This window comes from Leptodactylus fuscus, chromosome 3, assembly GCF_031893055.1.
Source record: "Leptodactylus fuscus isolate aLepFus1 chromosome 3, aLepFus1.hap2, whole genome shotgun sequence".
Taxonomy (NCBI): Eukaryota; Metazoa; Chordata; class Amphibia; order Anura; family Leptodactylidae; genus Leptodactylus; species Leptodactylus fuscus.
The window spans coordinates 152,337,657-152,351,414 of NC_134267.1; the positions used below are offsets into that span (position 1 = coordinate 152,337,657).

Sequence of the window (13,758 nt, forward strand, 5' to 3'; positions counted from 1 at the left end):
CCATGATGTAATTGGGAAGTCAATTGCTGCCTCAGTGCTGCAAACCAATAGAGGGCGCTCACTGGAATGTGCAAGCCTGTCTTCCCTGATGTAGTTACGAAGACAGGATTTCAGTGAAACAACCCAATAAAGGCTGCTCCCTTTAGCATCATGCTCGACCTTCCAAGAGGCCTTTGTTTTGCAATGACACTGGGATTATTACCAGGTATAGTCTCTCAATCGAGGACGGCCGTTTGGATGTACTTGAATCTCGTCAGCTCGATGTAGAGAGGACTATAACTTGGCAGGAGCAGGAGCACTTTAACACTATAAAATATCACAGTGTTTAATCTTTTGTTGCTAGTTTTCAGCAACAATTGTGTTGTATCCAGCTGCTTCCCTCCTATACATCAGTAGGGAGTGTACAGTATATCCTGGTCAACATAGTATTACATCTGTAGCTCCAGCACTATTCATCCAATACTGCCTGCCATTATTTTAGCAGAGTGTCCTTATCTTTACAACTCCCACAATGAATACATCTTGTGGGGAACTGTGTCATTCTGTTTAACTCCCTAATGCCCAGATCAATTTAGGAACTGCCAGTTCTTTAAAACTGGGTATATAAGATATTATTAGGGAGTTATTTCCTCACCTGCGTGTGATATCACAAATTTTTGTATATATGTGTTTTTTAAATATTCCAAATAAAATTTGAAATTTTATCCACACATTTGAGCCACAACAGTGTAATATAAAGCAGACTCTCACACAGAACAAAACTCACACCACTTCCGATACAGCTTCAGAAACAGTACAATTCCAATTAAACTCTCCTTCAAAACCAGACCACGAATCCTAGCTAGTAACCACAAAAACCAGCAAGGACTGAAGCCAGCAGTCAGCCTTTTACAGACCCTGGAAAGACCTGATAGGTTGACGACAATTACACACACCTGGAGCTCGCATGTACTGAGACACAAAGCAAGCTCAAGTATACACTGAGGAAGATACCCAACCACTAACCAAACAGCTCAGTGGCAAAGAGAACTGACCAAAGAACCAAAGTTCCCCCAATGGTACTCACAAAGTATGATTCACCCCTGTGGCCTTCATACAGTATATCATTCATTTATGGTACAAATAAAGCATAATAACACCTTATGGCCTGTTTGTGTCCCACAGACAGTATAATGTGCCCTTGCAGGCTACGCATGGCACAATGTCCTCTTTGCAGCCCCAACACTTTAAAATGTGGCAGGTGGCATTATGAAGTCCCCTTGTGGCCCCCACACACTATAATTTCCCACTTGTGACCACCACACATTATAACGCCCCCCGCTTGGAGCAACAGTCAGGATGTGGCGATGTCCAAGGCACTGGCAGCAGCTATAGTGTGTGAATGGTGGAGCAGGAACCTGGTGGCTCTCTGCTTCACCTTTGTAATAAAAGGAGTTTATACCAGGAAATCCTGCCAGATGCCGTATAAGTCCTGAAATCTGGGACTTCTCTGCTGAATCTGGGACAGTTTGAAGATATGCATAATATGTATGTAATATATAATATAGTGTATATTTTATACCAAATACATACACACAGGAGCTATCCTTATTTTACAAATGCAATGAGTGCTGACATCAGTACTGATGGAGGTGCTTATTGCAGTTACAGGCACCTGAAAGGCAAGTGGTAAGCTGTTTTCAATACTCATCACCCTGCCCCCAACTTCCTCTCTGTTCCATGCACCAAATGCTGACTTATATTTTGGGGCCATTAAAATTATGTCTTAGAGTACAGTATAAAAAAATAGTAATAATAATAATAATAATAATAATAATAATAATAATAACACAAATCTAAAGTTTAATTTGTAAGGACAGCTAAATTTAATACTAAAATTTTATATAATATGGTGAATTATTATTATTTTTTGAAGTAGAACAGCATTAGTACTTACAATTGGTATACATTGGTTTTCTAAAAGGCCTTCCTTTAGAAAACACACATTCGACAATGATGAGGTTTATCCCACTCACAGGCCACAAGGTTGTGGTTAAGAAGTTCTGTGACTGACTGTGTGGCACTGTCATTGTTTGGTTGACAGAAGTTTCATTATTAATAAGACAAGCACTGAAAAAAGAGAGAAAAATAAAATCATATTATTATACATTAACTAACATTCTTGATATATATATATTGAAATAGACCATCTGATACCAAAGAAAATATGTTAAAACATAACTTTTAATAAATAATGGATAAAACCTTGTGCGTCTACTTGTGTAGATAATTAATATACCGAAGTCACAAAGTATCCTGGCTTAGAACCAAATAATATTGATATGTACAGCAGGAAAAGTGGAGAGACTGCACATATAGAAAAGAAACACCACTACCAAAAACTAAACTCCCTCAAAACAATTTCCTGAAAGTCACGCCAATCCACCAAGTACATAGTGCATAGTAGCTGCCAGCAGGCTGATAACAATACATGCAGAGGTCTAGGTGCCGAGGTTACTGGCCTAGTGCCATACCAACAGCACCTGAGAAGTCAGTACTTTTCTATATAGGTCCTGGATGGTCCTGGGGCTGTTTCTCTGTGAGAGAGAACTTTTAAAAAACAGATTTGCCTATTCTCTCCTAGTGCAGTGTATGACAGCTAGAGTTCATCAACCAGCTCAGGAATGCTAACTACAGATATACAGTAGCAGGCAAAAGAGAAAATTGCTAAAACTTGCAAAACATGAAGCATATAATGATCAGAAATAGTGTCACTTCCCATGTACACACACCCTAGACAATTGATTTATGTAAAAGTTGATGAAAGGTCGGTATGTTTACACATCGTATTGCAGATAGAGTATTTATCATTAGACTGCAGACTTTTATAAGGCTTAAGGTTAAAAACAATTTGCGATTTTTGAAATAAAAGAAATTCTTACCTGAAAACATCACTTTCATTGTACCATGGCTGCTGTTGTACAAGGATGAATGCACTTGTTTGTATTATTATGGTGAATGAAATATGCAGAACCATTGAGAGTAGTAAAGGGGGAGAAAGGAGACTCATTGCAGGTCTGTAAGGAGCTAGTTTGGAAGCAGGGCCAGTTATGCTCACTGTGGGGAAATATAAATATATAGGAAAGATGAATGCACCCTGTACTTTCACACATTAGTGACTGCATTCCAATAAGACAAATTACTACTATAATAAAATAAAATGATTTTTTTTCCCCCCCCCCAGTTTTTAACTGCTTTACAGTGGAAGACTGAACCAACCAATTCATTCAAATACATTATAGTCTCACATAATTGTCAACAGTCCGGATTTTACTATGTGAGACTACACTTATTCTTAAAGGTCAGGCCCTGGAAATATTTGTCCCAGGCAAGGCCATTGTTACAATAGGCCATAAATATCTAACACCTGAACTATACACAGCACAAAACCGTAAGCAGATGGCTCTCATCCCTATATAGTGCCTGGGCACCAATACTTCAACTCAGCTGCCATTCAATGGGAGCTGAGTTACAGAGCCAACTGCTTTTGGCACAACTTTTAAAAACAAAGTTAGTAATGTGTACTATATACTATTCTATGTGGCATCAAATTGAAAATATTATTTGAAGTGAACTTCCCTTCTTTGGCAATCACTACATCTGTACATATGGCCATACACAGTAAATACAGTTGGAACAAAATCACTGATAAATGTATAGAGCAGTATGGTAAGGACTATGTGTTTAATCTAGCAATAAATATTACTGCCACATCATTTTTGTGTAACTAGGGGTGAGCGAACTGACTCGTCACAAACTGGATTCAACCTGAATGCTTCAATGTGTTTGCCTTTTCTTATTAAAGATATTTATTAAATTTTCAATAGGATTTCTAACATATAAAGATAACATATATATATATATATATATATATATATATATATATATATATATATATATATATATCTCAATGTAAGGATGAAGGAAGTAGGTTTTGGGGAAAGGACGTGAGGAAGAAAGCACGTGGGGAATGGTTAATAAGAAAAAGGGGAAAGGAGGGGAACATAAAGCTCTGTCACATCAGACCTAAACATCATAAGAGCTCAATGAAAAACAAACAATTGAGAGGGATAATTGCCTCCCAACAATTGGAGGTAAGTAGTTAAGGGTTAAGGGGATGAAGGTCAGGGGAGCAGAGGGGTAGACTGGTGCTGTGAGGAAAGAGGGCCTATAAAGGAGGAGTAGGAAAGGAGAACTGGAAGGCGGTGTAGAACTGGAGAACTGGAAGAGTAGTGGATGGTATTCCATAGGAGATATACTTGCTAGTGTGAGCATTCATCCTGTTTAAGTTCAGCAAGAAGGTCCTCCATATGAAGGATGTGTAGAATCTCCAACAGCCAAGTCTCTATGTCACTATGTTATTTTGCAAGATAGACTTGACAGTGGCACTGGCAGGGAAAGTGAACAAGACTGATCTAGTCTATCTTCCCGTGATCTTCCTTGTAGGCAGGCCACACTTACACCTAGTACATGAAACTTGCAAGTCTTCAGTGGGTGATACCTTTTTTAATGGCTAACTCATAGTGATGACAGAATATGATGTTTCAAAGCTTACTCTGAGCTTCTTCTTCAGAAATATCTAAAAACACTTTCTGCAGGTTGCATATTTATGCACAACTGGACACATAGGGATAGGATTACAGGGGGGAGGGGGGAAGAGGCTTATTACTATATACATATAAAAACAAATAATCAATTCCCAGTTCCCAGGTTCTTTATCTTTATGGCTGTTTTAGTTCAGTGATTTGTATAAAATGACATGAACCCAGGTGAACAAACATGAACAAACCTAGTACATGGTCATTGTTATCTTTATCAAAACGCCTCTGCTTCCAAGCAAATGGAAGTCATCCAGTAAATAGCAATATTCGCTCAGTCATCCAGCAGTTCTGCAACTTAGGTCTCACTTGGCAAAGCTGCTAGCTTAGTGGATACCAATGCATTTTACCAACTAATAGTATGCACCCAACTTTGATTTAGGATACCTAGCCACCATTATTTGTCTAGGAAAGCTGTATCTGCTTTATATTGCCATGAGAATGTGGGCATTTCTTTAAATATGAATCACTGAATAGAACAACCAAAAAAGGAGAACATGAAATCTAACTTGATAAAACTGTAACAATGATAAAAACCATAGTAAATATTAAAATAAGAAATGCAGATACATGAGATGATAATTAGGAACTTTGAGGACACAAACTAGCATCTGAGTGTGGACCTTAGATCCAACCATCTAAGGCAGTCAATCCCTGACTTATTTTGAGACCTAGGTGCATAATCTCCATACAAATTCCAGGCAGATTGTCCTATTAAAGTATTGTCCAGTATCCACTTATCAGCTCTATTCTAGTGCCCGTTCTAATAGTCTCCCTCACAAAAGATGTAAAAAGGGGCCAAAATGCTGGAAGCAGCTGATAACAATGAACCATATACCTAGACGAGTAAAAATAGCCAGAAGCTGTAATACCCAGGCTACTGGCCCAATGCCACAGCAAGGGCCAATCTCCACTCAACCAGGCTAAAAGGCCACATTCATCCCCTTTAACTAGATCCTATGTGTTTCCTCATATACAGATTCATCAAGGGTATTGACATGAAGAGATGAGATGTGTGTCCACATAGATAACAGCGGCATCTGAGAACTCAAATGCTGAGGTTTAGGTAACACCCCAAGCTCAGCCATTCACATGGGGTTGGTGGTATCCCAACATATCATGTGTTAACACAGGCAGGCTGTATGCTCTATTGCTTACATCAAAAAGTGTATTATTAACATCAGGGAGAGGGATGAGTACTGGTGGCCGTGCTCTTAGACCCTCACTATAGAGACAAAATAGTAAAATTCTTCTCTCCTTCCCAAAGGGAAGAAAAATAGCTGTATTATCAGGGTAGGCTGTATACCCATCTCGCTGCAGCATTTAGGGAGATCTAGTGCGCCACTTCCTCTGCGAGTGCCACAGCTCCAAGTGTCAGGTATAAAAGCAGAAGCGTCATCAGTCAGGCCCAGGTTCTGGCACATGATGAACCATACATTTTTTAGCTCACATTGTCAACTGGAGTCACAACAGGCATCTGACACCCACTGAGTGCACCTATACTCCAGTGTATTGTGCATTTATGGCACAGTTAATATTTACTGAAATTTGGGATGCTTGAGGAAGGAGTGAGGGTACAACATATACCCTAAAGTCATGTAAATTGTAGTCTGCCAAGGGTTTTGCTATCAATAAAAGCAATTTGTTTTGATATTGCATTGAATTTGGATTGTGAGAATTTGGAGTTCTTTATGATGTTTAAAGAAAAGGGTATGGTTGGAAACATGTTTACATATCCAAATGACAATTACAATATTATTACACTCACTTGTTAGCATGACTGTTATAGTGATGGCAATATCCTGCATCAGATAATGGTAATTTCCAAGTAATGTTTGTTTCTGGAGAGAAAGGAAATATTAAATTGGTTTCCAGCACAATGGATTTTTTGAACTGATATGTGTGATATGTGAGGGTTCAACACTCAGATCCCGTACAGATCAGCTGTTTCGGTAGCTTCCAGGCATCAGTACTAAATTATCCCGAGACCATGGCTATGCAGTGGATGAGGCTACAAACGATCCACGTCCAATGCAGTGGTTTCCATTGTCTGGAGGCTGCTGGAACAGATGATTTGTGCTGGGTTGGACTCCTACAGATTACCTACTGATGACCTACCTACTGACACGTGACAGTAAAAAAAACTAATAAAGCATATTATGTGTAATATATGTTATAATGTAGGCTTTATAAATGGAAGTGAGTTATTTTATTGCAGAATTTGGGTAAGTAACCTAGATTTGACTGAATCCCAACTTAAAGGGAACCAATTGGTCCCATCATGTACAGCATGAAATAATAACCTTTCCTATGGTGTTTCTCACTGAGCTTGTGTTGCTGAAAGGTCAAGTTATAAGCTTTTAAAACCTTCACAATGTTAGGTCACTTTCACAAAGCAGCATAGTGGTAAGTATTATTATCATTAATTAAGTCAAAACAAGGAATGGAACCTAAAGAGAGGCAGAATAATGGATAGACTTGAACTTCAGTGTTTAGGACTCACTCCTGCTTTTGGCTTACAAATACCGATGCAAAAATTATGGATCACAATACTACTGTGTATAAGTAACTTTACATTGATTTGCAGGAGACCTAAAAGGGTTGTCTAGTTTCAGCAATTTAATGTTAATGTTTACATAATGAATTTTATAAATTCTTCATGGATTTCTAGATCACTGCTCACTGTCATCCCTTGTTTACGTTCAGCAATGTCATGTCCATGGTCATGTGATGTACAGTTCATGATCATGTGATAGGCATTCCACAGTCATGTGATGAACAGTTCATGGTCATGTGAAGGCAGAGCTCTGATTACTGAGCTGTGACTGTAACGAGCTGTGCACTTCTGTGTTCATCACATGACCATGGACTGAATTTTATCTGCTACAAGTAAACAAATAATGACAGCAAGAAAATAGCCATGAGGAATTGATACAGAAAGTATATTGGAAAATTGGAGAACTTTTCGTCCTACAAACAATAACTTTTATGTGCTGAAACTGAACAATTTCTTCCCTCAGCAGTAAACATTGATTCAACCAACGAATTGTGGTGATGCCGATTTTACCACAAATCCTTCACACTGCCCTAACCTTAATCTCTATTAGAGATGAGTGAGTACTATTCCAATCAGCCGATTCGAATAGCACACACCCATAGGAATGAATGGAAGCGGCCGGCACGCCGCTTAACTCCCTGCGTGCCGGCTGCGTCCATTCATTCCTATGGGTGCGTACTATTCGAAACGGACAATTCGAATAGTACTCGCTCATCTCTAATCTCTATTGCTTTTATTGTACATTTTTCTTAAAAACTAGTTTAGACAAGACTGGAATTTAAAATAGATAAAAAGAACACTTTTTTACATATTCAGAAATTGGTGCTCAAATGACTTCGGAAAAATTGTTCTGACGCAAGCAAAAAATAAAGTTAAATAAATTCTACAAACAAAAAACTACAAAATCTTCTATTAAACCTCAATTTAAATGTAATTTATTTGTGTCCACGTTAAATTTACATGGTCAAAAAATTGTGAATTATTCATTATGTTGCTGAAATGTAAACTAGAATAAGAATTGGCTAAATGTGCATTGGGGTGAGTGTGTATGGTCTGTATATATACTGCAATTTCTATACCTCGATGTATAATTTTTCTGCACATTATAAGACATGTTACATTATATGTACTATATTTACTAGATTTATACAGATATATTTGCCAAATATTTGGCACAAACATTAATTTATTAGGCATGCCTTCTGACTTTGTCGGGCACTTCATTGGTGTTCCTTTCTCTTATTATCATGTATTGTATATGTTTTTATTCATTAACAAGGATTTGATTTTTTTACTATATGTTTTGTGTATATCTTGGTCTTATTCAAGTGAATTTATTTGAACAGACACATTGGGGAAATTTATTACCCCATCTATGCTAGTTTTCCAGCATAGACATGGTATAAGAGGGTGCATATTTGGTGCTAGACCCTTTCTTGTGACAAATGTGCACCACATTCCCCATTCTGTGCATCTCTCTCCGCTTTCTGTGAAGGTAGCAAAACAGGATGGGGACTCCTTAGCCCAACATATTTATTATAACTCTTGTCACTTTCCTGTTCCATGACTTGTGCCTGTCAAGCCCTTCATAAATGCTGGCATGTGAAGCCCTAATCTTAATAAAGCTGCCCCATTCTGTTGTGACATTTCATCTTTGTGCTATAAATATGAAGCATAACCTATGTTACAATATAAATACATAGTATTCATAGAACAACTTTGTCTTACCCAGAATAGAAGCATCATGCAAACCAGCTCAATCAGGGTATACATAATGAGGTATTTGAACAAACTGATGGATGTAACAAATGTATTTCTTCCTTCTCTGTGTGTCAAGGGGGACAAAAATTAACAGAGTCCATTTTTACCCATATTTAAAAACATTAAAATTTAATAATATTGCAGCTCATACTTTGAGCTATAGAAGTTCTGCTCCAAGTGTGTTTCAAAATATGCAAACAAGGGCAAGGAGGCATTTCATAGCCTTGATGGGCTCAGTTTTCGGCCCAGCTGCTTCCACTATTAGTCCGCACATGGCTTCTCCAGGACCTTTGATTGATAGCCTCTTGTTTGTTTCCTACTGTGAATGTGATCAGCCTTAATGTAGGGAACAAGCAAGAGACTGTCAAAGGTCCAAAGGAGTGCTGGGTGGGGTTTTAGTGTACGGCATTGCTGAAACCAGAAGTTCTGTAATGCTCCCATTGTACACCCGCATGTTTGGTATTCTAGGATCAGACTCTTGGTACTGAAGGGTAAGACTTTATTGTCTTATCTATCTCTATTCCTATTCATTACTTCCATCTCCCATCTCCATAGACGTTTATAGAAGAGTTATCTGAGTCATGTGAACTGCAGTGTACAGCTGTGATTTTCGCAGTGAAAGGCAGTTTGGCAGTGGGACAAGGAGCAGGTAGGAGTAGAGGGAGGCAGTTCTCTCTCAGAAAGATATAGTACAAAGTCTCTTACAATTGCCACGTTTGTTGAAAAGACAGTGCCTTTTTAGGTTATACTTTTCTATGATGTTTTGACCCAGAGATAACCTAAAAATAATTATCTGTAGTCAGACGTTTTTATGCATACAAGTTATAGTTCACAGCTATTAATGTAAACATAGTGCATGTCAAAGTATTACTTTAAAGCGGCATTTCATCTAAAATGAAGATAAATTACCCATGATTATGCCAGCATATTCATAAGATCGACATGTTCTCATGGGAACAACATTCACTTTTTGTGAGGCTATGCCTCAAGCCAATCTACACTCTGATGAGTTACTGTTGTGAATGCTTCTTTTTTATATACTGTAGATTCCTTTCATATAGAAAGTCAGCACTTTTTAGTGGCTCGAGGGCAAACCATACTAAACAAAGACAATAACTGTTTACAAAAGTGTCCTGGAGCATAATGAACAGACTATGTTCTCCTGATATAGAGAGTTAATCAGTTTTTATGATTGTAGATGGCTAATCATCATATCTAGCATGTAGAGTGACAGTAACTTACTTCAGTAGTTTAGGCACACATTCAATGTTGGGGATCTTAGATGTAAAGGGTGAAGCCACCGATGCTTCCAAGTTTGATAAAGATATTCCTGCGTGAGCCACTTTCAAAGCCTAGTAATAACGGTAAGAAGTCACGTCAAGTACATTCCGTAAAACATATAAACGCACTTTTAGATAATGTTGATTTTTAGCAAATGTATATCAGAAATTTATTAAAGCAATGCCAGAAGATAAAGTTATTTAATGTAATCGACTGTGGCCAGATGAACTTTAATAGGAATAGTCAGATTTTATAATGTTGAGATATTGTGAGGGAATTGCTGGGACAGCAATTCCCCAGTAACTGTTTGAATCCTGGGACGGGACACAAGAGACAGTGAGCCCTAAGCTGAAGCCACCGACTGACCCTTCCTATTGACAGGCCATATCCTACGTAATAGGCGGCAACCACGAAGACAGTCCCTCCCTGTATAGGTGAGACACAAAACGCAGACAAGACGGACATCAACAAAGAGAGGTCAACTAGCCAAGGGTCAGTAACAGTCGAGCGATGCAGTGCCAAATCGGAGTCCAAAGAATGGTTAGTGAGGAAAGCTAAAGGTCAAGGATAATAGTGTAAGCAAAAATAGGGACAGTAAAGAGCAAGTATGCACACAGCAATAGCAAGCATTGGTGTGAATGAGAGCCAAGGCTAAATAGGAAGGAAGAACCCGCCCATAGAGTTGACAGGAAGGCAGGCTGTCAATCACAGGGCAAGGCCAGATTAACCATTAGAGGAGCAGAGACAAACAAGGGCAGAAGATGGGTGTGGTGCAAATACAATCACAGCAGTAGAGCCATGTTCACACAGTGCGACCAAAAACTTTAAGCCATGAACCAAACTGCACACACCTCCTGCGCCGTAGCACGGGAGCAGAGGGCGGTGCAGAGACCCGAACAGGCAGAGATGTTACAGATATAACTGTTTTAAGTAATTTCTCAGTTTCAGCTTCTTTGTATTATACAAGAACCTGCCCACTCACACTCAGTAAAAAGCAGAGAAAAAAATAATGTTGGTAACAGAGAAAGAAGGAAAATAATACCTAAGGAACAGAAACTGGATTTCATGGAAAGAAGCTAAACTTCATAAATAAAGTGTATTAGAGCATTTATTAATGTTACAGATGCCGGCAGAACGTTGTTTGAAAGTTTAGCTACACTCTAAAAAGAGTTGGCCGAGTGACACACTGTATATGGCCATATTTACTGATTTATTTATTTTTTGCATTCCTTAACATAGTGCATTGATTTAATACACAAGACCATATCAGTATCCTAAAACCAGCTATGGAACATTTTGCATCTCCCTACTGTTTAAATTTGAGAGTCATACTGAAGTGTTAAGTCGCTGCAACAATTTTTAATTTAACATATATTACAAAGGAGTAGAGATGAGCGAACAGCGTTCAACCGAGTACATGTTCGATCGGATATCAGGCTGTTCGAAATGTTCGATTCCAGTCGAACATCACGTGGCAAACTCACAAAAAATTTGTATCCCCTCCCACCTTCCCTGGTGCTTTTTTTGCACCAATAACTGCGCAGGGGAGGTGGGACAGGAACTACGACAACGGAGGCATTGAAAAACAATCGGAAAAAGTAATGGGCTGGCTAAATCAGGTGACCTCCAATTTATACGAATAATGGATTTAATATCCGGGTCATATGAGACTGTGAACTATGTGACTGTGAGAAAGGGATAGATGTACTGGTAGGGTTAGCTAGGGATTACCTTTATTTAGGTGGGAATGTCACTCACCCAGCTCTTTGGGGCTCTATCTCATCGGGATCCCTGTCAGCTTGCGATATGCTGGAGCTGTCTTTTTCCTGTAGGAATGCATTGACCAGCGTTGATTGGTCGAATGCCATACAGAGTACAGCATTCGGCCAATCAACGCTGGTTCTGCCAGAGAAGGCGGAGTCTAAGATCTGTCCACAGCAGTCTTCATTCCAGTCCATTCTCAGATGTAATAGCATTAAGCGCACTTTGTGCTCTGCTACACCCTCAGATGCAGCAGAGCTGACTCTGTGCTGAACCCTGCTACATCTCAGATGTAGCAGAACTGGCTGTGACTGGAGTATAAGACATGATGTAACAGCATAATACTCCAGTCACATCTAGAGCTGCAGTTACTATTCTGCTGTTACATTGTCTTATACTCCAGTCACATCTAGAGCTGCAGTCACTATTCTGCTGTTACATCATGTCTTATACTCCAGTCACAACCAGTTCTGCTACATCTGAGACGTAGCAGGGTTCAGCACACACTCAGTTCTGCTGTATCTGAGGGTGTAGCAGTGCTCAGCGTGCGCTTAACGCTGTTACATCTGAGATCGGACCAGAATGGAGACTGTTGTCGACAGATCTTAGACTCCGCCTCCTCACAGACGAGCCTCTGGCAGAACCAGCGTTGATTGGCCGAATGCTGTACTCTGTATGGTATTCGGCCAATCAATACTGGTCAATGCATTCCTATGGGAAAAAGTCATCTCCCGCATATCGCAAGCTGACAGGGATCCCGACATAATACAGTGACTTGGGCATGTTAGATGCCCCCAGACATGCTTCCCCTGCTGTCCCAGTTGCATTCCAGGGTGTTGGCATCAGTTCCTGGGGTGTCACAGTGGACTTGGTGACCCTCCTGAGTCGAATAGTAGATTCCCCCTGAACGAGTATTTTTTCCCCATAGACTATAATGGGGTTCGATATTCGATAGAACAGTCGAGAATTGAGCGGCTACTCGAATCAAATTTCGAACTTCGAACATTTCACTGTTCACTCATCTCTACAAAGGAGTTCTATGCTGGCAAAGGGGAGAAATTAGGGAAAGGTTTGCTAAGTTAAATGAGCCAGTATTCTGAATCAGTGTGTGGTATAAAACTGGTGTATAGTATATACTTTACATCATATTTTTTGTGTTTTAGAAACTTTTTCTCTCACTCAGCAAGAGGACATAACTTAGTAAGAAACAGGATGTGGCCTAATGGGAAGTAGGTGGGACTTAAGATGTGAGACTGTCTGCCAAAATTGGCCTATTCAGAATTTCAGTGCAAAGAAATAGCTGGTGTAGAGAGGCACCAAATTGATTTGTAAGTCACTATGATCAGGGGTGGCCATAATTCAACCATGCTCCTGCTCTGGCCTGCCACCACTTTGGCCTTCACGGGGCAGCACACTACATCTGGTTGCTGAACAACATCTAGACCTTTCTCAGCATCTGGCTGTAGTATGTGGTGCCCCCTGGAGGCTGAAGTACCTGGACAGGAGTATGAATGAAAAGTAAATATTGGTTGCATAATCCAATAGGTAGAGGCCTATTGTGTCACTGCATGGGAGCAATATAGTGTGTGGGGGCCAATAAAGTGCCATGTGAGTGCTAATAAAGGGAAACTATACTGTGTGGGGGGCCAGTAAATGGAGCTTTATACTGTGTGAAGCAGTCCTGTGTTATAATATGTAGGGATGCCGTTTATGCGGCCTGGCATTTTACTAAACAAGATAGTGCAGTATAGTTCAGAGTTT

General features: G+C 39.5%; 2 protein-coding genes across 3 annotated transcripts in view; one reads left to right on the top strand and one right to left on the bottom strand.

Moving 5' to 3' along the window:
* LOC142197886 (phospholipase A and acyltransferase 1-like) overlaps positions 1 to 13,758 on the top strand; it is a 188,118-nt gene that overhangs the window by 92,726 nt on the left and 81,634 nt on the right. The window lies entirely within an intron of this gene.
* The window catches only part of LOC142197883 (putative cation-transporting ATPase 13A4), a 96,370-nt gene that overhangs the window by 4,990 nt on the left and 77,622 nt on the right, over positions 1 to 13,758 (bottom strand). For both annotated transcript variants that reach the window (XM_075268551.1, XM_075268550.1), the window contains exons 23-27: positions 10,198 to 10,307; positions 8,923 to 9,019; positions 6,406 to 6,478; positions 2,922 to 3,096; positions 1,937 to 2,109 (exon numbers count right to left, since the gene is read on the bottom strand). In XM_075268551.1, coding sequence (XP_075124652.1) covers positions 1,937 to 2,109; positions 2,922 to 3,096; positions 6,406 to 6,478; positions 8,923 to 9,019; positions 10,198 to 10,307 — 628 coding nt within the window. The remainder of the gene's footprint in view (positions 1 to 1,936; positions 2,110 to 2,921; positions 3,097 to 6,405; positions 6,479 to 8,922; positions 9,020 to 10,197; positions 10,308 to 13,758) is intronic.